This window comes from Ascaphus truei, chromosome 2 (assembly GCF_040206685.1).
Source record: "Ascaphus truei isolate aAscTru1 chromosome 2, aAscTru1.hap1, whole genome shotgun sequence".
NCBI classification, from domain to species: Eukaryota; Metazoa; Chordata; class Amphibia; order Anura; family Ascaphidae; genus Ascaphus; species Ascaphus truei.
This window is the reverse complement of record NC_134484.1, coordinates 240,803,949-240,829,996: the sequence shown is the minus strand read 5'-3', so window position 1 is coordinate 240,829,996 and position 26,048 is coordinate 240,803,949. Positions and strand designations below refer to the sequence as shown.

Here is a 26,048-nt window from a genome sequence, read left to right as displayed (position 1 = left end):
GCAAGACTGGTCAAAAAGAAGGATCTCATACACCCAGTGTCTAGGCACTTTTCTGAATGCAGATTAGGGAATATAGATAACTTGTAGTTTTTAGGCGTTGAACATATTAAACAACTTAATAGGGGAAGTAACCGACTTAACTCTGAATAAAAGAGAAATGTATTTGATCTTCACCCTTGACACTCTTGTTCCCAAAGGTTTAAATGTTGAATGGAAATTTAAGAAATAATATTCAGTCATGTAAAAAAATGTTTAAGATTATTATGAATTTAGTTCTGTTATGATTCTATAGTCTTTCAGTCTCCCTCCCCCGTCCCTTTTCTTCCAGTTATATAATTTATATGATGGGAGACAGTGTTCTTCCATGTTAATATAATATATGTATTTTTTGCAAATGTAATTTTCTCCATATATGTATATACATTTTTTTAGAGTTAATACTGTAGGTAGTTACTGGCTTTGTTTATATGAGTTTTGTTTTTAGCAGTTCATTCGTTATTATTGATGTTTTGCATATTTCCCTCCATTTTCACTGGAGGTCTACACAATATATTTATTGTTATTTGTTTGTCCGTTGTTTTTATCAAAAGTTATACTAAGTTATTTGCATACATTCAGTGCTTTGGCATCTTACACAGGTGTTCTTAGTCACTGTGTAATTTCTTCAGAAACTCTACATCAGGCTTGCACAACTGCAGTCCTCGAGGGCCGCAAAGAGGGCAGGTTTTCAGGATATCCCTACTTATGACTGAGCCACTAATTGAGCCAGCTGTGCTGAAGTAGGGATATCCTGAAAATCTGGCCTGTTTGCGGCCCTCGAGGACTGGAATTGTGCAGGCCTGCTCTACATCAAGGCACCCTTTATCCTGACCGATCACTCTTTGACAAAGCGCCCTGTGCATGAAACATCTTAGAGGATCTGTCAGGACTCTCTACCTGTATGCTTTTTAAATAAATACTTTTCAAATGGTCATTTCTGTCCAAGTTGCATTTTTCAGCTGTGCACCGGTTTCCTTTTTTGACTCCATCTCTAGATATAGGATAAAGTATCTGTTGTCTAAATTTAGCATAGGTTGAACTTGATGGATGCAAGTCTTTTTTTCAACCTCCTCTACCAAGTAACTGAATTTTTCATAATTGCATTTAATTTCTATTCAAATAAATAATTATCCAGGAAACTAAATTAATTTGGCTGCTAATCTCCTGACAGTGACATTAGACATAATCGTTGAATATTAATAAGACGCATTTTCCCTCATGAAACCCATTGTATTCCGCATGGAAAACAGTTCTGTGCTGCCTGGTGAAGTGGAGAAAGTGAAAATAATAACAAACAAAAAAAATAGTAGTTTACATGTGGACACTAAGCTTTAGGCTAGTAAAATAAAATGTCACATAAAATAAAAAAATAGGCTAGAATAAAATAAATAAAAAGGTTATCTGTAGTAAAAGGTATAACATGGAGAACACTTTCAAACGAGTTCATATGGGGGGTGCGAGGGGCTCCTTCACACTTCCCTTTCCAAGTGAGGACATACTCGAAAACGAGAGGCAACTCTCAATGTATAACTTCCTGGTAAAACATGTTATAAATAAATAACTCCTGAACAATGAGAATTAACCCATTCGTATTATTTGTCCAATGGGCGTGCACAGAATTTGCATTGTAATGGGAAGAGGATTGAATTATATTTTGGGTGTGTAGCATCCAAATAATATATATATATAAAAAAAAAAGAAGAAGAAAAGTTTGAAAATTCCAGGTACGGGACTTCAGCAACAGGACTTCTCAATACTACAGTATCCATCATATCGTCCAAAAACATGAACATTTGTCAACACCTCTGTCTATTTATAAAAATGTTTACCAGGAAGAATACATTGAGAGTTATTTCTCGTTTTCAAGTATATCCTGTGGAGCAGGCAACGGATAGCAATGCGTTGAAGGCTCTTCTGGGAACGCAAGAATCAAATAAGTCTTCCAAAGCATTAGAGAACTTTCAGCCAACGAAGGTCATACATGGCATGCCAGGGTCTCCAACATCTTTCAGATCACTCCTGGTGAAGGACTATTTACACATGCAGGGCTTTATCACAGGTTTTTGCTTCTGTGCAAAAAAATAAAAAATACCACCAGATTCACACAAGAATTTTAGTATCTAAGGTCTTCATCTTCAAAGCTCTGGTTTTGAAGCATAGCTTAAATGCAGTATCTGCAATCTTAGCGATTCATAGGTAGACTAAAAACCCTGCATTTCAAGGCTAAATTAACAGTTCTATAAATAAAACTACTATAACATTGAAATAAATGATATGCCCACTTGCTGTCAGCCATCCTAATACCCTGGGACCTAACAAATTGCTGTACTAAAATGGGCAAGTTGTATGTTGCAACAATGTTTAGCCTGCATTAGAATTTGAGTCAACAGCGTTTGAAGTTATGATATTTTCTGTATGTGCCAAGTAATTTATGCTTTTTTTTTCCAGCTACATTTACCAAAAATGGCCACTTCCAAATGTTTTAACATTGATCCAAATAATGCAAGTAGAAGATTCCCTTTCAGATTGTAAGCTCCGGGAAACAGGGCACGAGTATTTTAATGGAGATGCCACATCTCTCCCAACCAATACAGAATACGGTGCTTTAGAAATAAATAATATTCATATCAGTAATAAATTCATTTCCCCACTTGAACTATTGATTGTATCACCACCTACAGAGTGTAACGAAAGGGAAAATTAATACAGAGAAACAAAGAATACAGAACACTGTGAAGATAAAATGTACCATCACTGAACAGATGGAATACAAATTACAACCTCACTAGTCCTCGGGGTACAAGGTTGTGTTAAGTTTTAATTCAGAGTTTACTTAGCCAAAATGTCTCCTCTTTATTCCAATGTTTGATCCAGTGTAGTCACTAGTAAATCGTTTAATGAAAGAAAACCAACCGTGGATCTGTTGTCTAAAAATTGGAAGGTTTTCGCAAATCTCTGCCCGTTAAGTGAATGCAATCGGTTCACATACAGTCACTGGTTGGCAGCATTAAAAAAGGTACAGTCTACTTTTGGTTCTCCAGTTCTCTTTAGCAATCATAAAACAAGCATGTAACCACTTGGCTTACAGTCTTAATACTTCAGAATGGACCTGCTACTCTGTTTTATATTCTTTTCATAAAAATGAAGTGAACTGTGAATTATGATAGAGCTTCTGTAAAAAAAAAAAAAAAAAAAAAAAAAACGGACATGAAAAAAAAGCAGTCCACGTATGGATGGTTTCACACGAGGTTCCCTCAAAAAGAATTGGTGGTGACGGATATTTTATTGTCCAACATGTTATCTTGCCATATCCTTTAAAGCATCAGCAGTTCGTGCTAATCCCCAATGTGTCATGCAGTTGGTTTGCTTATTTTAAGACAGGCCCGTCAAACTCGGAAAATCTTGGGAGCCAAGACTCGGGCAGCACCAGATACCAGATTCTTTTTTTTTTTTTTAAGAAACAGTCACTATAACCGTTTGCCTTCTTAAAAATACATAAAACGTTGCTGGTATATCTCTCTCTCTCCCCATCCCCCCCTCTAATTACTTTTCTTGCCACAACCAACCCCCCTCCCCCCGCTCTGCCCACGCCACCCTACAACATTGTGTCTTCAAATCTCTCTATGGTTCCCCCCCCCCTTTACCTTTCAGCACTCATCCCTCGCTACACATCTTCAGATCTTCTTCCCCCAGCCACCTGTGCCTTCTCTCAATTCCAATCATTTCCCTTATTCGCCCCCTCCACTGGAACAAGTTCCCCCACAACATTCAATCTGCCCCCTCCTTCGGAAGCCAAATCAAAGCTCATCTTTTCTCCCACATTCCATCATCCCCCATTAGCCTCCTATCCCTTCCCCCACACCCATCTTACCCCTTCCTAAAGTCTCTCCAAAAACCTCCAAAGTCACCAATTCAATTGCCTCCACCGTCCCCGTCAGACCCATCACTATGCCACCAACAAGACTAAACGCAGACACCTGACCCAACCCCTGCCCACAAGCTAAGCACGTTTTTACTAATTAATGTACAGCATCCTGGATAAGGGCGCTATATAAAATGTTATAAATACCCCACTTCCCCACAATAGCAGCACCACCTACTCCACACTAGCCCCTCTGCCCCACTACAGCCGGTCCTCCACAATAGACACACACAAGCCCTCTCCACCACCTTACCTGGAGTGTGCCACGCGGCTTTCTTCTGGAACACACCAGCAGAGGGGCATGCGTGGGTAAAGGAGCAGTCGCACATGCGCCAGCAAAAGGGGGGGGGGGGAAAACATGCCATACGCACATCAGTGGGGTGGGGGGGGAGGAAGCGCACACAAGCACGGGAGGGAGGAGGCAGCGGCCCCACAGCAACTTTCAACGCTCGCCGGGCCCCCGCCATCACTATGCATGGGACTCGTGTCTCAGCTCTCCCCGTCGGCTTGCTGGCAGGTGACACATGGCAGCACCTTGTGGGCTGCGTGTTGCGAGCTTGACCGCCCTGCTTTAAGAAATCTCTTTTTCTTGCCCTTAACCTCAGAAGCTAGCAATTAAAAAAAGAGCAGGACATGAGCAGGGGAGAAAGATTAAACATGATACGAGTAAAACGCAGAGGGGGGTGGTGAAAGGTTACTGTATTAAATGTTTTACTGTGAATACAAATTATATATAAATTACAGTAAACATAGAAAGCCATTGGTTTCTTTAATAGAAGCCCAACAACAGCAATAGTATTTTACGTATATAGGATATATAGGCTGGAGTCAAGTGAGGTCGAAATACATATTTGCCAGGTTTCAGAATAAATTTTTTAAAGTATTCCGCAGATGTATCAAGTTTGAAAGAAATTGTCAGAAATGACAAACTATGTAATATTCTTCCTAGAGACAAGAGCACAGGGAAAACTATCTGTAAATTGCTGTCAAGATAAAGCAGAAAGGAATAGAATTAAGGAAGTCATCAACATTTTGCAACAATTGACACGGAAACATCAACTCATAAGGTGATCTTAATTTAGACTTCGCAATTGATAATGAAATGAGGACCATAAAAAGGATAATCACGACTTTTAAGATTCCTATATAGCAGTGCAGTACTACAATGGGACAGATTACTTTGAAGGCATTAGGAAGAGATGCCTGTAACCTCACAGCACACAGTTAAATCGTGATGAGGTTGAGAAAAAAAGAAAAAAAACACGACATGCGTCCATTAAGTTAAACCTAGGCTAAAGTTAGACAACAGATACTTGATCCTATATCTATACTTACTTATTGATCCAGAGGAAGGCAAACAAAAAAAACCTGGTGTCATATCATCCAATGATATCTCATATTGGGAAAAATACATTTCTTTGTGACTCCAAGAATTGGCAATCAGATTACTCCCTGGATCAAAATTCTTCCCATGTATACTTATTTTATATATATATATATATCCCTGTATACCTTTCCCCATCTAAAAAGACGTCCAATTTTTTTTGAACAAATCTATTGTATCTGCCATCACAGTCTCCATGGGTAATGAATTCCACATTTTAACTGCCTCTACTGTAAAGAACCTTTTCCTTTGTTGCTGGTGAAATCTCCTTTCCTCCAAGTTTCCACTCTCTCCAAGTCCTTTCTGGAGAGAAATTACACCCTGCTCTGATTCTACTACCTTACCCAATTTAGTATCATCAGCAAAGATGGAGACTTTGCTCTCAATGCCATCCTCAAGGTAATTAATAAACCCAGTTAAAAAGCAGGGGTCCCAGTACCAATCCCTGTTTTTTTGATCATTTATTTCAAATGAGCCATGTTATGATCACTGTTACCCAAAAGTTCCAGGACTTGAATATTTGCTATTACTTCTACGTTGTTTGATATTGCCAAATCCAGTATTGCCCCTCTCGGGTTGATTCCTCAATACTTTGGGTCATATAATTATCTTTAAGCACCCCCCAAAACCTGTTCAACCAATGCTAATCTCATTTCCCCAGTCTATGTATGGATAATTAAAATCACCCATTATGCAAACATGACCTAGTTTTGATGCCTTCTCCATTTGCAGAAGTATTTTAGCTTCCACATTCTCAGATATTTGGTGGTGTACAGCATATCTCTACAAACATTTTCTTTTTATTACCACTGCTCATTTCTATCCACAAAGTCTCTACATTGTCATCATTCCCTTCATAAACATCTTCACTTATAATAGGTTTTAGATCCAGGTTAACATAGAAGCATACTTCACCTCCCCTATTCGATCCTTCCGAAAAAGGGAATAACCCTCTAAAATGAACTGCCCAGTCATGAGTTTCATCCCACCATGTTTCAGTAATGCCTATGATTTTATCTGTCAGGCTTCTTGCATTAGCAAGCATACATTTAATTTTTTTTTCAGCCTGTACTATTATCTTATCTGCTCCTTCCTTTCTGTGCCAATTTGGTTTAGTCTTTAGAAGTTTTCTAATATCTGTATTTACTTTAGGAGTCTCCCTGCTTGTCAAACTCGCACTTGCCCCCATTCTACCTCCATAACACCTTATTTCCTCATCTATTATATTTAGTTCATTATCTGATTCATTCCCCTCCCCCTTACTTACTTCTAGGGTTAACACTCAGTTCCTGATCCTCCAGAGATACAATATAGATTAAGTTTTGAAACGGAAATGGTTGCTATAGAATGTACAAAAAGTGTATTTGTAAAGGAGGAGTATCTTAGACAGTCACCCTCCCTTGTAATAGCCACCTACCAATTACCCAGGCAGTTTAGTCCTGCCTCTTTTGGTGACCCAAAGGCACAGGGGGGTGGGAAGGGGTTATAAAAAGGAGCAGGAGGAGAGGGGGAGACAGAAAGTTGCTGAGAACAGAAGTCCAGCTAATGCCCTAAACTTCGAGTGAGTAGTTAGGCCAGAGTTACTGTTTGTTGTTTTGGAGCACAGGGAAAGTGTCCCTATATATAGTGAGGCCCCTTTGATGATAAGAGGGCTATTGTAGTACTGGGGGCAGGGCCCTTTGTACTGGGGTGGCTTCCTTGCATAAAGAGAGAATCTATAGTGAGCAAGGCCAAGGAGAAGAACTATGGAGTAATATGATATCCCAGGAGGGCTGCTTTATATACAGCCACAAGACTAACCAGCTACCAGTACCTACAGGGATGGTTGTTCTGATGACAATACTAGATATGACACTGTGCAGTGAGCTGCAGATCACAGTGATTAAGCACAAGGCTAAATCAGGAATACCCTCCCAGGTGTATTAGGCCTGAGCACAGAGAAAGATTGTAAAAAGGTAGTGAGAGTAGACTTCTCAATGTCCTATGTCCAATGTAATTTGACGCCAGTTACCATGGCGATGCGTCACATAAGATAAGGTAGGAGAAGCTGCAGAGGCCTCGTGCTGTCCCCCGGCATTTAATTTAAATGCTTTGGGGGAGAGGCGGGACCTCTGCAGCCGCCGCCGCACCCCCCCCCCTAGAAACTCTCCCACCCCCCCTGGGGGGGGGGGGAACGCCCCCCACTTTGCTCACCCCTGTCCTATATTGAAGTGTAAGCTATTTGTGCAAACCCAAGTACTGTGCCTCCTCAGCCCTGCTCATAAGCAGGCGAGAAAGAATGCTGTAACCACAACCACACCATGTGCTAAATAAAGACTTCTTGTTATAAACTACAAAACTCCTGGTGCCCATCTTTACCATCAGTAGGTATACCCAGCCTGGGCAGACCATCACCCTGGATGAAGGTATGCACCCCATAGCACACATGTGGTAAGCTCCCTTATAAGCCAGGAAGGGAGGGTTACAAAATGGCACCCAACATGGGGCTGGCCAGTTATAAAGAGACTTTTTGTTTGTGCTTTTTTGAATCGAAAATATTTTATGGACAGTACATGCAATGTTTTTTGTTTTTTTTTCAAAATGACTGTTAAATGGGCGGATGGCGGAGGGTGGCTACCCAAATTCCACCTCAAACAAAATAGTGCCCTTCCAAGAAAGCAGAGGGGTTTACCACATAGTGAAGCAGGTTTAAAATGGCAACTAGTGACCGTTTTCCAGAGGGACTGTGTAGTTACCATGGCACTCCCTTGCAAACAGGGCGCTGAAGATATAGGTATTAATGATCACAGCAGCTCAAAGGAGGGAAAAAACAAACAAAAAAAAAAATAAAGAAGATCTGAAGTGTTAATTCTCTGCTGCAGAAAATGTCAAAATGACATTGGATTTAAGTCAAGCGAGTGAGGTAAACTGGGAGCAACCAGTGTGTAAAGTGCAACGCTGTCAGTAACCAGCTACGAATGATTATATTTGGGGCATCCGGAGTGAGTCAATCTATTGTGCGCCCAAAACATAAAAGGACTGTGCAATGGTAAAACCGTAGCAGTCTTTAACTTTCCACTGCCAGAAAATTTTAACTGCAAGTGATTGAGATTTCCCGTCAAGTCACCCGGGATCGAGGTTCTCGCCAAGGAGACGCAGAGTTTAAGGATGCAACGGAGTTGCAAAATCAGCATGGCAAAAAGGGCGCGAACACTGTAGCTTCTCCCTCTCTGACACTACCACGACTGACTCCCACGAAAAGGGAGCCAATCCACGCACGTCTAAGTTTGTAAGGGGAGTTGAGCAAGTCAGCCTGGCAGGGACTGTGCCATCAACCACAAAATATCTCCTCTGCAAATGGCTAATGCAGCAGTTCATCTTTTTGTGCAAGTTAACGTGTGAACTATATTTAATAGAGCGAAGTCAACCAATAGAGCCAGCCATTTTGGCACCAACCTCAACTTCAAATGTCCGAACACACAACACACAAATACCACTAAAATAATGTATACAACAAAAGACAGGGGTGCCTAATGCCACATCCAATTGACAAAACATATATGGTAATAAGTATAAAGTTTAAATACTTTATTAATAATAATAATAATTAATAATATGGTTATTTAGTTAAACCCTTTGGCCAAAGCGTCGTAAGCCTGCATACCAAACGTCGAGGTATAACCAAAAATGCAGGTCCTAACAGTAAAACTGTACATGCATTTGCCACGCTCAGTAGCACTCTTTTTTTGACAAATATATATTCATGATGTGGTGGGTGTAGGAGTTTAAGCTAACTGGGAATGTGTGTTAACCACTAAAATAATGACCCTAGAAAACTCAGCAGGATGCTGAATCAGGGGACTAATTACAACTGCCAGCATTGAAGGGAAAAAAAGCAAAAACATAATGGATCAGTGGGAAGTGTTTCCCAGGTCAAGCCACAGTTCAGAGACTTGTACAGTTACGTCACTGCAGCTGTATGTCTTCTGCAACACCAATTATATTGTAAAATTTTCAGGGTCAGGACTTCTTATTCCTTTCCTCGGTGTCTCAAAACGCTTAACCCCGTTTTAGGTCTGCGACTCTCGGGTTAGCAATTCTGTGCAGTAGTGGCACCGTCTCTTACAACCGTTGCACCAGAATGGACATGTCCAGAAATGTGCCGGGGAATACAAGTGCTGGGCCGACCCACAACTAGAAAACACTAGGGTTTTTAGTATGTATTAAACAAATAGGATTTCTATGCTTTTAAACTAGTAAGGGCCTGGTAGTTTCAGCAGAACTTCTGTCATTTATTACTGTGCTTCAATTTCTGAGATGTTTTTGGTACAACTGTAAGCTTGCGGAACACAGACCTAACAGACGACATGCTGGTTTGGTAACGCAACACAAGGAGCTTTACCCTTGTACAGTAAAGTGTAGTGCATATAGCTGGCACAAAATAATAGAATCCATTAATAACTACTCACTGTCTCCAGCAGGCAGGCCCCGCTCCTTCTTGTCATCGCATTTGTTACATTCACTGAAGTAGAGTAGCAGGAACATATCCAGAAAAACCCAAACCAATGAGGTGGCCAGCACCACCTTGCAATAGGCAAATTTTTTCATAGCAAAAAATAAGGATCCAACACAAAAATAAAAATAGAACAAATGCAGCGGTAATCCTTTGTCATCCAAGTGCTTTTAAACCTGCATAGAGTGGGAAAAAAAAAGTTAATCAAATACTGCTGAATATAGACAATGTTCATAAAAACACCTTTATATTAAAAAAAAAAATAAAAAAAAGGGAGCAATTCCCCTTCTTGGATCCCCCCCTTTTTTTTTTCTTAATTCTTTTTTATTTGGGACATTTCAATTAGACATAGCATTCCATTGAGGTAGTTATAATCGCAGGTTACATGATACTTTATACTTTGATAATAAATACAAAATGGTGCAATAAGGTCAGTACATCAGTCAAATACATTAATCTTATTCCCTTCATCTGAGCTTTTTGGCTGAGGGGCAGATATATATGGGTCCAAAGACCAGACTTTCCGGCAGTTAGTCTATCAGTCAACTAGGATATCCTGTCGATATCTATCCTTTTTTATTTTCCTTGTGATAATCCCATTTGGTGTATATTTCCTTCCGGTTACCCCCTCCTACTTTGATTACTTTCTCAGTTCTATTTGGTCCCCCTTTTTTTTCTTCTCCCCTTTCTCCCAAACTTGGGGTATACGTTTACTACATAAACAAGAATAGCGGCAATAACAAAAACAAAAATAACCTAACAATATTAATCTGGTACTTTCTATCTACTACCTCCTTTTAGTGTCTTTTGTGGCTCGGTGGTTGTCTAAGTCGATAGTCAGTACATATACAAATTCTCCTGGGTCGAGCTCCGACCAGGTCCAATATGGCATTTGGTTCGCTCCGGACAAGGCGACTTGGTGTTTCTTCTCCCCTTGTTCCCTTCCCGATTCATTAGTTATTGGGCTTACCTAAAGTTGTTTGTCTCTGAATTTTTCCTATTCTTGGGGAATAAAAGAAATGATGAACCCCAAATTTTGTTTCAAATTTGATCATTTTAATCTTTATCTGCATATTTGTATATCATTTTGTCAATTGTGATTAATTGAGAGAAGTGATCGGATCCCATCTATAGTTGGTCTCTCTCTCCTTATCAATCCATTTGGTCATTAATCGCTTTCCTAGCCGCCAGTAGTATCATCTCTGTTGGTTGAATCGCTTTTTTTATTTAGGATTGATCTGGATCGTCCAGGCAAACAGCATGGGTATCGGGTGTTTTATCCATTTTACTTTTACAATACATAATAGCACTTCCTCCCAGAACCCTGAGATTTTGCTGCATGCCCAGAGACCGTGGGTAACACCTGCTCCAGAAAATTTGCATTTGGGGCACATTGTTGTGTCAGCCTCTATACCCGCTGTCTCTTGAATGGGATGTATGCCCTGTGCATGATTCTGTACTGCATTTACATCCAGCTTTCTGAGGTGATTAATTTACATACCCTAGTGTGGCCTACTATCAGTTCCTCCATACATTCAATTTCCTGTATTTCCCTTTGCCAGGCTCTTAGGTTTAATTTGTTATTTTTCTCCATCTCCTGGTCTCTTATTAACCTATATAATTCCGCTATTGTATATCTAGAGGATTCAGTTTGTTCATAGTAGTTGTCTAGATTGTTTTTCCTTGGTATGTATTGATCACAGTTTTGGAGTTTCTTACTTTGGGATCCCCTTTTTAAATAAAAGGATAGCAAGCAGTGGGGATCCCTGGAGCTAAAACACACTATTCTCAGCTCTGGGAACCCCCTAGTTCCTGTAAAATAGTAACAAAAATAAAAATGAATAATTGATATACATATACAAAACATGTACAGTATATAGAGACGTGGATCATTCTTCAGGGGAGTCACGATAGCAGTGATCCCACATTAACAGCCATTCAATTAAAACGGTAGTAACACAACTGCAGCTATCGAGCTTTTGTGCCCCTCACCCTTAGGCCTGTAATGTAGAGCGCGCTGTTGCCCTACCGTGCGCACGTCAATTACAATTGGCTGTGGGAGGCCCCCGTTTTGATACAGACGAGACACACGCGCGGCAGTGGGCGGTGGCGCGGCAGACCAGAGAAAGTACAAGAGAATTGTATTTTCGCGCTATCGCTGCACCACGTGACGCTATGAAGCAATCACAGCGCGGCCTAGCGCTGTGACGTCATAGCCACACACACACACACACACACACACACACACTTTTACCCTGTGTCCAGATGAAAACCAGCAGCATGAGGCTGCAAATAACAGCATGAAGGGGGTGGGGGAAGACCAGAAGCAAGTGCTCTTCACATTTCCTGCCTATAAAGTGTACTGACCCTGGCAAATGAACTCACATCACAACTTCCCCTGTGCTATCTTATCTTGCAGGGAGCTAGCTATCCATAATGTTAGTGGAGGTCACTGCCTACTACACACATCAGTACCTTACATTCCTGACAAAAAAAAACCCAATGGAAGGTTTATACAGTTAGAGGATTCCACAACAATTTCACTTCCACCTTTTCAATTAAGCAGAGCGATGGCTGGAAAAAAAAAATACATGTGCACGATATTAATCTGTTTTATTTAAAAAAAAAAAAAACGTTACTTTTTTTTTTTCAAATGTTGGGTTTCAAGGCTCTTTGCGGTTTGCACAGCACATGACTCACAAGTGAGATGAACAGAGCTGAACCCTGTGGCAGGAAGGCAGATTCCTGCAACTCTACAGCATAACAGCCAGCAAAGAATTAAATGTTACAAAAAAGTTTGAGAGAATTTCCCAATAGGAAAAACACATTGTTCACTATACTGGGTTTCAACAAGGATTCTCCGATTGCAAGCAGCAAGCACAGAAACATAACTGGGACTATGTCCATGGAAAACTCACGTTTTGGCACACTGTATTTCTTTTACATGTCACAATCGGTTTGACATCGATTAGCCAAAAGCTGTGTCACATCAAAACCTGACACTCCCCCTCAACAAAGAAACCACAACACAAGCAGACTCTATGCCCAGGGCATACTTGAAAACGAGAGGTAACGCTCAATGTATTACTTCCTGGTAAAACATTTTATAAATTAAAAATAAAAAATATGGTGCACAAAAGACACAAAGTCTGTCAATACACTGACACTAAGAGCAACCAGGCAAACACACCATTAGATTTGAATACATTAAAATAAGCCGTATTTGTATCGCCTTGCACAGACCCTAGTATCCATTGTAGCCAAAAACTGAGTGGTGTTCACAGATCTAATCCGGATGTAACATGAAACGAGTAAAATTAAGTCATTGCCCCAAATGTCATAAAACATAATCCAGTCCATTGACATCCACGATGAACCCCTTCCCAGGAAGTGAATAGGTGAACATTGGTCAATTATAGGAAAATGGCCTAGACAATGAAACACAATTTCTGCCCAACCTCCAATAGGGACTCAAGTAATAGGAAGCAAAGTATGGTGGGTAGCAGTGTTGGTCCCTTCTTCCGTGTAGTAACAAAGGAGGGAGAGGGAAAAGTAGACGGTATGATACCTTTTATTGGACTAACAAATAGTTGATATATAATAGGAACAAGTAATAGTGGTAGCGACACAGCTTTACAACCACTTCAATGTTTTATAGAAATTTTATTTATATTAGCACACTACTGCAAAAAAAATTAAAAAATGACCTATTTCAACTTTGTTGATCGCACACAGAAAATACAACTAAATAAGGGCACAAATATTTATAGACATTGGGTACATCACAACATAATTAAACGTTGGGAGAAAGTAATGTACAGAGCATCTCAACCATCATAATATTTTCTCATACGGCAATGAATTATGTAGCATTATCTATAAAAACTTTTGTCGATACAAGTCTCTGCCCTGAAGAGCTCACAATCCATTTTGGTGCCCGAGGCACAGGGAGATTAAGTGATTTGCTCAAGGTCATAAAACAGCGGACCCAAATTTTAATCTACTTCAAATTACCAGTAAACTACTCCCACAGTCCCATCATGGATGCTGGACCCATACTGGTAATAAAATCTCAGCACGAGACCAGGCATTGCGGAGACCTCGTGAGCACCCCACATGCCACAAGAGGTCACTAGAGAAGTTGGGTGACCATGCAAGAGAGATGAGATCAAGGCGAGTGGGAGAGAGAGTAACACGACTCGAACCAGGGGGGAGAAATACAGGCAAAAGTAAGGAGACTCAGAAAGCACATGAGGATCTAGATAGACATATATTGCACAGAGAGAGAAACACAAACATAGATAGAGAGAACCTATGTAGAGGGTATAACACATACAAACACGACTTCATTTAAAGATAGATAGGAGTATAACCTATATATAGTGTATAGAGAGAGCACACCGTGTGTGTGTGTGTGTGTGTGTGTGTGTGTGTGTGTGTGTGTGTGTGTGTGTGTGTGTGTGTGTGTGTGTGTGTGTGTGACACACACACACACACCCCAGTACAGTACTTCATCTAAAGATCAATAAAACACAGCTGCTGCACTCACAAACATTAGAAAGTCGCCTTGAAAGATCGCCTCTCGGAGGTGCCAGTCAGCTCCGGTGTGTTCCCGGGACCGCTTCCTGGCTGCACGGGCTTGTCATGTAGAGGTGGTGAGAGGGGAGCCGCCGCCGCTGCCGCTCTCTCTGCCTCTGCTACCCACAGACTGGCAGGGAGCTTCAGTGCAGCTGGATGACGTCACTGCGAGGTCCTTCAGCAGGGTGGCTAGCATGTGCCTGTTCCCTGTATGCCTTTCGTCACAATCATGTGACTTCGTCAGGGGGATGATGATGGCCTATAACAACTCCATTGTTGATACAGCATTCAGTTGCTAAGCAACCAGCCCATGCTAGGTTCATCACGTTTAACACTAGGATTGACATGAATAAAAAAAAGCAGGATATGTTGTGGATTTGCACATTTAGTAAAACGGACCTCTAGTTAAATCAATAACACCCATAAAATAAACAAGCTATTGGGAGGGGGGGAAAAGCCAGGGATGTGATGTAATATATACACACACACACACACACACACACACACACACACACGTACACACGTTTTAGTTTAAAGATATATATTTTTTTTCAATATCCTCTTCATAAGGAAATATAAACAGTATTCTCTAGTCTAACCCACAATACGCATTTGTGCTTTTTCTTTAATATATTACATTCTGTTTTTCGTTTTAGATGCAATGTTTCTCATGCTGCTAGTTTAAAGCAAAGCAAGTTAAAGGATTTTGCACAGGTTTGTAGCATGCCACGCACACTGCAGAAGTAGATCTCCATTATAAAGATCTCTGGATGCATGAGGTTGATGTTTTCCCCAAGTATTCCTCAGTGCTGTTATAATGAGTACTAATTTAACAATCAGTTCCAGAGGCTGCATTACAGCCCTGGAGAACAAGCCAAACTCAACTGTCCAAGTGGGAACTGCTTATTCTCCACTTTTTAAAAACTCATTTGCCTACTAGCCTCTGGCTTAGAAATAACTTGAGCTTGGAAACTCATCTTTGGATATTTTACATATATATTTAGAGATTTTAGATACGTATATATCCGAGTGTGATACAATGTTACATAGGTAGGGATTCCGTTTTTTCGGTGTTTATTATTTCATAAAATCGGTGTTTATGTTTATTTTTTTCTGTTTTCCGGTGATTTTATTTAATGAAAAAAAAATCTGTTTAGCAGTGTTAGCAATTAGAAAAAAATTGCCGCATTTGGATTTCGTGTACATTTGTTTTTTCTTTTCAATACGTCCACCCGTGATGCCTTTGTCTCCTAACTGTGGATGGGTTGCCACGAGGTGGAATTGAAATAGGATGCTTCATTTCCGGTGTTTATCAGTTTTAACCCAAATTGCAAGATGATCAGTCGGTGCAGTTATTTCAGTGTTTTCTAGTTAAAACCAGAATCCATAAGGGATGTTTTCCGGATCATTAAACAAATTAATAGTTTCTCACAATTTTGTGCCCATAAATCATAATGCACAGTATAATATGAGGTGTTCTTTTAAATTAAATTCTGCACTACAGCTTTCATAACGCTATAATAATAATAGCATGTTCTTGTATAGCACTGCTAGTTTTACGCAGCATTTTACAGAGACATTTTGCAGGCACAGGTCCCTGCCCCATGGAGCTTACAATCTATGTTTTTGGTGCCTGGGGCACAGGGAGATAGGGAGATAAAATGACTTGCCCAAGGTCACAAGGAGCCAACACCAGGAATTGAACCAGGTTCCACCTGCTTCAAACTCAGTGCCAGTCAGTGTCATTACTCACTGAGCCACTCCTTCTCCAGTGTCTTAACTCTCCATTTCAGCCTCTTTGCCATAGCATATGATGCAAAGTCAAACAAAACAAAATGAACTATATTACAAATTAAAACTATAAGAACACAAATTGTGCAAATATAGACAAAAATCTTGGGTCCAGGGATTAAGATATGTAAAATGAGAATGTCAGAATTGATTTCAATATAATATGCATTCTTCCATAGCTAATTAAAAGGTTTAAATTGGAGGTTAAGTTCCCTGCAGCTTTTCACATTTCTTTCCTATGCTTTGAGTTTTAATTTAAACAAGAGCAGTGGTTGGAGTTCTTTTCGCAGAGCAGTAGTACGCTTTCCAATTTCAAGAAATTTAATGGATTATATAAGGTTTCTATAAGGGTGAACTTTTCCAATAGATATTCACCGGGAGCACGTACATGGTATACAGTTTTTATGTTTTAACCAACTTAAGATCAGAAATCAGGAGAAGTCCTATAATGCACTGTCACTTAACATCTGGTCCAGCATGGCTAATGAGAGTCTTAAGTCAGGTGATTCATTAAATACCTCAGTTATAATAGTAAAAGTGCCTCAGCGTCTGTCTGTCAGAACCATAGCTCCAAGACCATGAAACCAATAGACCTGAAACTTTGTATGTATGCTAAGGGAGTCCTAGGGTGCCATGGGGGTTATTTTGGTTGTTCCCTCTCCGCGAGGCTGCTGATTGGCCTTTGCTTTGCAGGGAGGTATGTGATTGGTCACTGCGCTGAGCTGGTGGCCTTCTGGACATTCCTTAGGCTACGGCCCCAGTCAGTGCAAGCGTGTTGCAGCGCCTGTTTTTGCAGCGATCAGTGGATTACAGATTGGTCGCAACGGGGGGGGAGGGGCGTGGTGGGGTGCGGCCATGACGTCACACGGCTGTTTTGTCCTCTTTGGCTGAACCACCACCGTGACGTGGCCATCGCTCGGCCGCCGTGCCAAAAGGCAAATTTCTTGTTCTTTGAAAATGTGGTCGTGCCATCGCACTTTGGAGGAGGGGTGCAGATTGTTTTCTGTGTGTGTGTGTCTGCAGTGTGTGGGTTTACAGGGGACTGCAGTGGGTATAGGAGTGGCAGTGTTGGTTTGTGTGTGTGTCTCTGCAGTGTGTTTTGTGGGTGCAGAGGGGGGGCTGCAGTGTGTGTTTTATGGGTGGAGGAGGAGTGCAGAGTGCAGAGTGTTTTGTGTGTGTGTGTGCAGTGTGTGGGTTTACAGGGGACTGCAGTGGGTGTAGAGGGAGGGCTGCGGGTGTATGTTTTGTGGATGTAGAGGGGGACAGCAGTCTGTTTTGTTGGTGTGTGTGTGTGTGTGTCTGCAGTGTGTTTTTTGGGTGTAGAGGGGCTGCAGTGTGTGTGTGTGTGTGTGTGTGTGTGTGTGTGTGTGTGTGTGTGTGTGTGTGTGTGTGTGTGTGTGTGTGTGTGTGTGTGTGTGTGCTGCAGAGTGTATTTTGGTTTGTCTGCAGTTTTGTGGGTTTACAGGGGGCTGCAGTGTGCGTTTGTTGGTGTAGAGGGGGGCTGCTGTGTGTGTTGTGTGTGTGTGTGTTTTGTGAGTGTAGAGCAGGGGGGCGCAAACTTTTTTCCCTGTGCCTCCCTGCTGGCGGTCAGCTCACCCCCGCCCCTCACCCCCACTTACCTCGGCCCCGGCATCAACACGTTGCCATGCCAATGCGTGTGGAGCCAAGGTAAGTAAAGGTTTACAGAGGCCCTGCAGCTCCCCTGGCACTTAATTTAAGTGCCTTCTGGAAGCCCACGGGACCCCAGTAAACCGCGCGCCCCCCACAGGCAGTCTCGCGCCCCCCAGTTTGCGCAACGCTGGTGTAGAGGTTGGAGGAGGGCTGCAGTGTGTTTTGTGGGTGTAGAGGAGGGGGGACTGCAAAGTGTGTTTGTGTATATAGAGGGGGGGCTGCAGTGTGTGTGTGTGTGTGTGTGTGTGTGTGTGTGTGTGTGTGTGTGTGTGTGTGTGTGTGTGTGTGTGTGTGTGTGTGTGTGTATAGAGGGGGCTGTGTGTATGTACAATTTCCTTTTAATAAACTTACAGTAAAAGCATAAGAATGTAGACAATCCTGCTGATAAAATTTATAAAAAATTAAAAAAATAAAATAAAAAGCCTACATTTAGCCTATAATAGTAATAATCCCCTCAGAACAGGGCATTACTGGCCAATAATGCCCTGGCTGGGGCTTCGTCTCGGGCCTTCAACTCTTCCAGACAGTAATGCCCTGTTCTTCGGGGATTATTACTTAATTATCAAACTATCACCAAGCCTGGAAACTGGTGCAATTTTCAGAGCTCAAGTGTAAGTCAGTAAATTAGATGTTAGGGCATTTAAAAAGAAACCGTATATATTTTTTAAGTGAAGTAATTATCGCTACAGTACATAAATAATACAAGGATACAAGTTCACCCAAACATAGGCTACTGTACAATGTAAAATTGTGTATGGGTGGCGGTGCTCAAATACTTTCAGGAAAAAATCTTGTGAAATATATATATATTGAAGAAAATCAAATCACTTTCATAGAAGCCTCCATTTAGAGTGGTTGATATATGGAGTGATGTTGAGAATAGGTCTTGCAAGCGTCTTCATGAACAGGCAATTGTTTGTTCGCTTGAGGTGAAGGTGTGCAGACTATATAGAAATCTGCACCCCTAAATCCTCATTGGGAATACACATAGAGATATATCTTCAGTAAGGGACCATTATGTGGCTATGAGAATAAAGCCAAACACTCATATTTCATCTTCTTCACCCACTCATTGTTTCTCTGCCTCAGCGTGACAAGCAACAGATAATAAACATCCAGATTCAGCAAACAAGGTAGAAGCAGCGCACAGCCATGGGAGTCAGGGTCACAAAAACATTGAATATAAAAAGCTATTTTTATTCTTCAGACATCAATAAAAAAGGTGACGCCAAAGCTACTCCTACGCGTTTCGCACCCGATGGTGCATAGTAATAGGTGTTAGCGCTACTGTTTAAGAGCCACAGTGAACACAATACGCACCTCTTAGAATCAATTCTAATTATTCTAAATGAAAATTCCTCTGGTCGTGCTTCACACGCTGCGTGACAATGGTGAAAGGCGGGGTTCCAGACCTGCCTAAGACATGCAAATGAGCATACAGTTATATTTCCATTTGCTATATGCTTTGCTGTGGAGGGTTTTTGTCACTTTTTTTACTCACCATAACTTAACTAAGTATATATATATATATACTTAGTTAAGTTATGGTGAGTAAAAAATATATATTATGTATATATATATATATATATAGCCAAAAAAAAACTTTGCAATGGAAATGTACTATGTGCTGCTTGTTTTAGTATACTAAAGGTAAAGTGATAGCTGTTCCAAATAGTTTACAATCAGTGAAAGATTATAGGTCATAGTTATAACTCTGTGTTCTGCCACAACATACATTACAGCCAAAGACTTGCTTAGTAGGTTTATGTGACCTGTCTAAAATCACAGGAAGCTGGGGATGTACTTCTTATTTTAGAGGCCAGTGTCTTAACCACGAGAATACTATGCATTGTCTATTTTGTCTGGTAAAATGGCATTTAACGATGTAGAATATTAGTTTATTTTTATGTAGTGTCAACATGTGCAAAGTGTTTTACAGTACAAATAATATTATACAATTGTACTATCCATGCAATCTAGGGATAAAAGAACCACCTAGATGAAAAGGGAGAATGCAATTCCCATTTCACAGAGTTAATAATAATATATGGTGTGAGGCACACAAACAGCATAAATAAATGCATTAGAGAACTCAGTGCTATGCTGTTGAAGTATTCTTGAAATAGTGGATTTTCCATTTGGTCTTAAAGGTAAAAAACATTTTATTTCCATTACAAAACACTGTCTCACTTAATTGCCAAAAAATATGACATAAACACTGATGTATTAGTCAAAGTATTATAGTACCAGCCAGTTAGAGGAATTCCTTAAAAATGTCCTCCTTAAAACAGATCATCAAGTTGTGAAGAAAGACTGAGCAATAAACTTGGAATTCTGTAACCTTTTGGATAGGGTATTACTTATTCACACACAGCAGTTGCTGCAAATATTTATCACATAGTTATTTTAACAATGAGATTAGCGTGAAAAAATGAATTGTTGCTTCAGGTATTAATTACGGTTAATACTTTTTACGCAACTATTTTACACCTACAGGCTAGCTGTTAATTCACTAATACTAAGGTGATAGATACAAAAGTATAAGTCTTATTTTTCTAAGTACTCCCAGAGACAAATTTCCTTGCAAATTTATTGAATCCTCTCAAATCTTCCTGATTAGAACTTGTTGGACTACCCCCACTCTGGTGCAGCTGATAGGAAGAGCTAACATCACTGTTATACCCATTCAGTCCAAATCATTCTGTAATGTGATCTAAGACCGAGAACATCTGGTGAACCAATCTGCTCCGTGTCAATAAATGGGGATTGATTCAAAAATGAAAGGAAAAAAATAAAGGGGGAAATTAATTATCAAAGTCTCCCTACTACAAAACCAGGGCAACATTGTACAACAATATTTGCCCTGTTTTATCAATTAATTGGTTTAATTGGGAATGTTTTTCCTAAACAAACTCTGGTGCAGTTTTTATGTCCACATGGGTGAGACTTTGATAAAGTGTTTTGACAAAGCAGCAATACAGGCTGCATTGCGTTGATATTTTTTTTTTAAATAGGACAGGTCTGAATCAAGGGGTCTCCGGAGCTGTGTTAATTTTCTGCTCCGGGGGACTCCCTGCTTCCAGAGATACCTCCAAGCGGTTCCGGGATCTGTGCAAGCAGAGAAACTGTGCGCCTAATTTAATGGCAGGTTTTAATGTCCCTCATCACGTGGGCCAATGGAAAGCCATGATGTCATCTGTTGCAACTTTCTATTGGCCAGCGTGACCGGACTTTAAACTTCACAGAGATACCGGCACCCCCTACAGAGATAAGTATCTTGGGAAGCAGGTGGTCCCCGGAGCTGAAATTAACAGTGTTCAGCTCCAGAGACCCCCTGCTTCAAACGTGTAATACAAAAATAAAAAATGTAAACGCAATACAGTATGTATTGCTGCTTTAAGGAACCTATTTTATATGAGAAGGTTAGGGAGAAGGGAGGAACACATGAGTTGAGAAATGTGATGCCACTAGGGCAGGATCTGCAATCAACATATAATCTATGTTAGATTTGACCTGCTATTATGAACTTCTCTAACTGTGAACTATCAGTGTCTGGAAGCGGAAGCTCTCCTTGCAAGCACCGATGCACTGTTATGTCATTAACTCACATTGTTATGGACTAGTCCACGTATATATTTGCTTTCCTGCACTCATGCATCAAACAATGGTTTCACTTTATATAGAACACAGACAAAGCTCAGTTTTAGCACATCCAGTGAAACTCATACACGGTACAGTGCCTAAATATATATGTATAAATATCTATTAAGTAAAATGGTCTTTTAGTTTGACATTTTTGGCCAAAATTGTTGTAAGCCCCTGAGCCAACTTCACGGCAGACCACAATTCAGGGGTCCCTAATGCTAATATAAATTCTTAGTAACCTGTGTAATAACAGGAAGAATGATTTATAGTAAATCTGTCAATATTAGTTGCAAAGTTCTAAGTCTGATTGAAGCCTTTATTAACCTGTACATTACCAGGAAAAGCACTCTGTATTAGAGTTGTCACAACCATCCTGCAAGCAAACAAGTTCCCCTGTGTGGAAGATGCTATGGAGTGAGCCCTTAACCATTTAAATGTGGGAGGGGATGAGCTTCAATTAATATGTGTTTTATGTTGTCTCTGGTTTTAAATATATATTGCCATGCTCAGTAGCACTCCTCTGTGACACTCATATGCTTATATATATATGTTGTGGTTATTTTGGGGGTTCAATAGGAGCTTGTTAGGTGTTCAGTATATTTCACTTTATTTATCCTGAAAGTAGGGTCACGTTTTGAGGTATGAATAGCTTCAGTTAGCTTTAACTAATGTCTTCCCTCTTCCAAAGCATGACAAGTCCTTAATGTCTTTCTTAACTTTATTGCAGAAGTAGAAAACAACAGGAACTTGTAGGAGTAGTGTGAGTAGAGAGTGCTTCTCTATGTGGAATGCTTCTATGAGGTGGACTACGGTCAGACAGAAAGGTCTTACCAGGGATGGATGCAGACAGGTCTGTTCTCACTGTGAGCTTAGGTGGAAAAGGAAGTGAGGGGCAAGGGTCACACTAAAAGTGAAGTGAGACTACACTAACTGTCAGAAAGGACAGGGGGGAATGGGAAAGCCCATTAACTTGGAGGACTGGAGATGTTGCCAGTGCAACCAGGGGTGTGACAGACTGGAAGGAAAAAGGGCAACATAATGTATCCATTCCATCTGCACTGGGAGTAAAACTGCAAGGAAAATAACATCCAAGAACAGCTAGCAGGCAGAACTGCCAAGGAAAGGGGGGGGGGGGTGAAACAGAGATGGCAGACATGGGTATTTCTGTTCCATGACATTATAAGCTACTAGAGTCTGCCTGAAACCTATATATGCTCATCTGAAGTAGATTTTAATAATCACTCTAAGGAGTTTACTAGGAATGCTCCTGTTATTAGCTTGCTCCTAATAAACAGATACAGTAGATCAAGACCAACACTATTGTTATCAGCTGAGCGCCCAGACACAGACCATGACCCACCCTGTGGTTTTAAAGCTGCAATTATTGATAACAGTGGAAGAATACAATTTTTATTAGCTGTTTCTCAAGATACAGATGTAGCCCTGCTGCTGTTATCAGCAGGGGGCCTCCAGATGCACACAAATGCTATCTGCTAATTAAATTGAAGTTGGCAATAAAAACAATGCCCAAAGCATGTTGACATACAGTATCTGCGCAGAAGCACAGACTCTGCTTTCCTATCCCTGAAATGAATGAGAATGATGTCCTGGTAATTAAGACAGTACATGATTTCCAGAGTGTTGGGGCTGCTTTAAGAAGTTGGGAAGATGTGATGCATCAGATAAAAGTCTGTTTACTAATTGATGCAGATTTACTCTCTCTGGATAATGAGGATTTCCACATGTCATCTAAACACAATGAGTTAACCTCTTCAGTGCTGAAGGAGCCAGCAGTGCTTCTCCTCATACTTCACAACCAGCATGCACAAGACTTAAGAATTGATTTGGCATTTACTGATTAAGCATAATCAGTTTCATGTCTGACTGACAGAACCACATTATTTAACTTGTGTAAAAAAACGTATACCTCTTTCCTTTTGGTTCATTGTTCTTGGTGTTACTTGTTTTTTTATTGTAACCTTTCATTTAAGATTAACATAAGATACATACTGTACAGTAGGCATTGTTTTGTAGCTTTGCCACTGTGCAGCTTTTTGAAAAGCACACAACCAGACAAGCAGCTCTAGAAAATGTCACTACTATTAAGCTGGTGACTTCCTATTTTAGAGGCCAGTGTCTTAACTACGACAGTACCTGAGTTCATCCTGTGTTCTCAACAACTTGAATTGTCGGGGCTTCATTTCCTAACCTCAGTTGGGACGGTTTTTTTTTATTATTATTTATTATTTATAGAAAACTACTTACTTAGCTGCTAAGGGCTGAAATAGGTGATACCTTTGTTTTAAAATGATATTTCATGTTTGGGAGCTTGTGGGGTTATTATCCATGCACACTTAACAGTAGCCCGAGCCACCTTCTGCTTAGGTAAATGTTTACTTATTTTTAAAATACATATATTACTTGAACTAGGGGTCTCCTGGTGCTGAACTGTGGTTCCCCCAACTTCTGCTGCCCTCCCTACCCCCCGTTATTTCGCTGTATTTGGTCCAGAATAAATAGAAAGACAAAATGTACAGGGGAGATAATGTTGGGGCATTCTATTGGTGATCATGTAAACATATTTGTAAAATTTTTGCGTGTGCCAAAAAAGCAAATATCTCAGAAACCAAAGGGTCCTTTGAGGTCGGTGAACTGGAGATCAAATCTGTCGAAACTCTGGTTCAGGAGATACCAACAAATATATATCATATTTCAAGGTGATGGAATTGCTGCTTTAAACTAAGTGGAACAAGAGAAGACGACCTCTGGTGCCTGGATGGAAAGAGAAAAGAGGGGGACTAGAAAGAAAACCGTATTGTAATATTGCTAAGGAAACATTTATTCGAAAAGGTGGCGAGAATTTCTTTTTACGATATATCAAATGTTTGTGTTTATATTTCCATTAATTTGCTTCCTGTAGAAACTTTGTAGAACTTGCATAAACAAATACAACTCAATGTCCATGAAAGTGGTAAAATCCTTTAGTATATAAAGGCACTGGACAGGACCTAAAACGATACCCACGGGGAATCCTATGAGATGTGTGCATCCAATGTGTCATGGAATAAGAATCACATTTCTGCCTGACCCCCCTTCTGCTTGTCAGCTCCTTAAGTTCAGCTGCATGCATTTGTTCCACACATACCGTGCCTGTGTGATGTATCAATACGTTGCCCTTTCTGCCTGTGAGCAGTTAGCCAGTGAGTTGCTACAGCAACCTCTGAGATTCTTCTCAGAATGGGCTTGTAACAGGGGATTTATCCCTGTTCAGTAATGTGCCTTTAATCTAGCAGTGTGGTAGTTAATTACTAAACACCACCTGCCTGATTAGATTGTTTACAAAAAGCCTGCCTTTGAGACAGGAAGTGACTCCTTAACTTTGACTGAGAGCTGACCTTTGGAGCTGACCGGTCTTGAGCTCTGCACAGCAGAGCTGATTTCAAGACACAGGGAAAACTACTACCCCTGAAGCTGAACCAGGAAGTGAAAAGATTTTCCCTCCAAGAAACAGATAAGACTTTTATTCTTAAGAGACTGCTTACAGCACCGACATTGTTTATTGCACTAAATCACGACGGCACACCGAGATCTACCCCAGCTGCCGCCAGTAACAACCGCGCGCCGCCGCGTTTCCCCCACGCACCCCCCCTCCACTTCGCGCGCAATTTAAATCCCTTCCCGACCCCGTACAAGGCTCCTGCTATGCCCCTCTGCTTCCCCGCACCCCCGCTTACCTTCATTTGATCTCCAGGGGTGTCGGGGAAGCCAGGGGAAGACGGGGAAGACGGGGAAGCCGGGCGCGCATGTTACTGTGACGTCACAGTGCGCCGCCACGCGCCGCGGCTACCCGCTTCCCAGCCGCATGGAGCCGGCGGCTTTTGCTTCAATAAGCAATGTCGCTACTGTATATCTGCTTATTTTCATGCTATATGTTTTGGGGCTGCAAGACATGCTTAACTAATGGAGATGTGAACTAATTGCATAGGATTTCACTAGAAATACTGCCAAGGGAATGGAAGCTTTGTTCTCCCCCCTGTGTTTGGATAATTTCCTGATGAAAAGGAACAGGCACAATAAAGCCTATTATAATTTCACATTATAAAGCCTCCTAATTGTGTACCTCTGTGAATGTCCGTCTACAGGGCTGTTCTGCCCTCCCCTCTTGTTTGTTTCCAGATAGTCTGTCCCAAGACTATTCCCTTTACCCACATTCCCCTTCACTTCCTTTTCCACCTAAGATTACAGTGAGTACAGACCTGTATGCCTCCACCCCTGGCAAGGTCTTTCTGTCTTACCGTAGTCTAACCTCACGTAAGCATTTCTGACAGAGAAGCACTCTCTGCTCACACTACACCTACAAGTACCCGTTGTTTTCTACTTCTGCAATAAAGTAAGAAAGACATTAAGGACTTGTGATGCTTTGGAAGAGGGAAGACATGAGTTCAAGCTAACTGGAGCTATTCATACTTCAAACCAGGATACAATGAGCAGATCTTTATAATTGTGTGGATTGTATTGATGCATAT

At 40.9% G+C, this 26,048-nt stretch overlaps 1 protein-coding gene across 2 annotated transcripts in view; it reads right to left on the bottom strand.

The window, feature by feature from the left end:
* The window catches only part of GALNT1 (polypeptide N-acetylgalactosaminyltransferase 1), a 242,526-nt gene extending 227,958 nt beyond the window's left edge, over positions 1–14,568 (bottom strand). The window contains exons 1-2 of one of the 2 annotated variants that reach the window (XM_075586004.1): positions 14,387–14,568; positions 9,794–10,013 (exon numbers count right to left, since the gene is read on the bottom strand). In XM_075586004.1, coding sequence (XP_075442119.1) covers positions 9,794–9,932 — 139 coding nt within the window. In that variant the 5' untranslated portion in view covers positions 9,933–10,013; positions 14,387–14,568. The remainder of the gene's footprint in view (positions 1–9,793; positions 10,014–14,386) is intronic. The other variant, XM_075586003.1, reaches the window with a different exon arrangement.
* Positions 14,569–26,048: the final 11,480 nt, after the last annotated feature.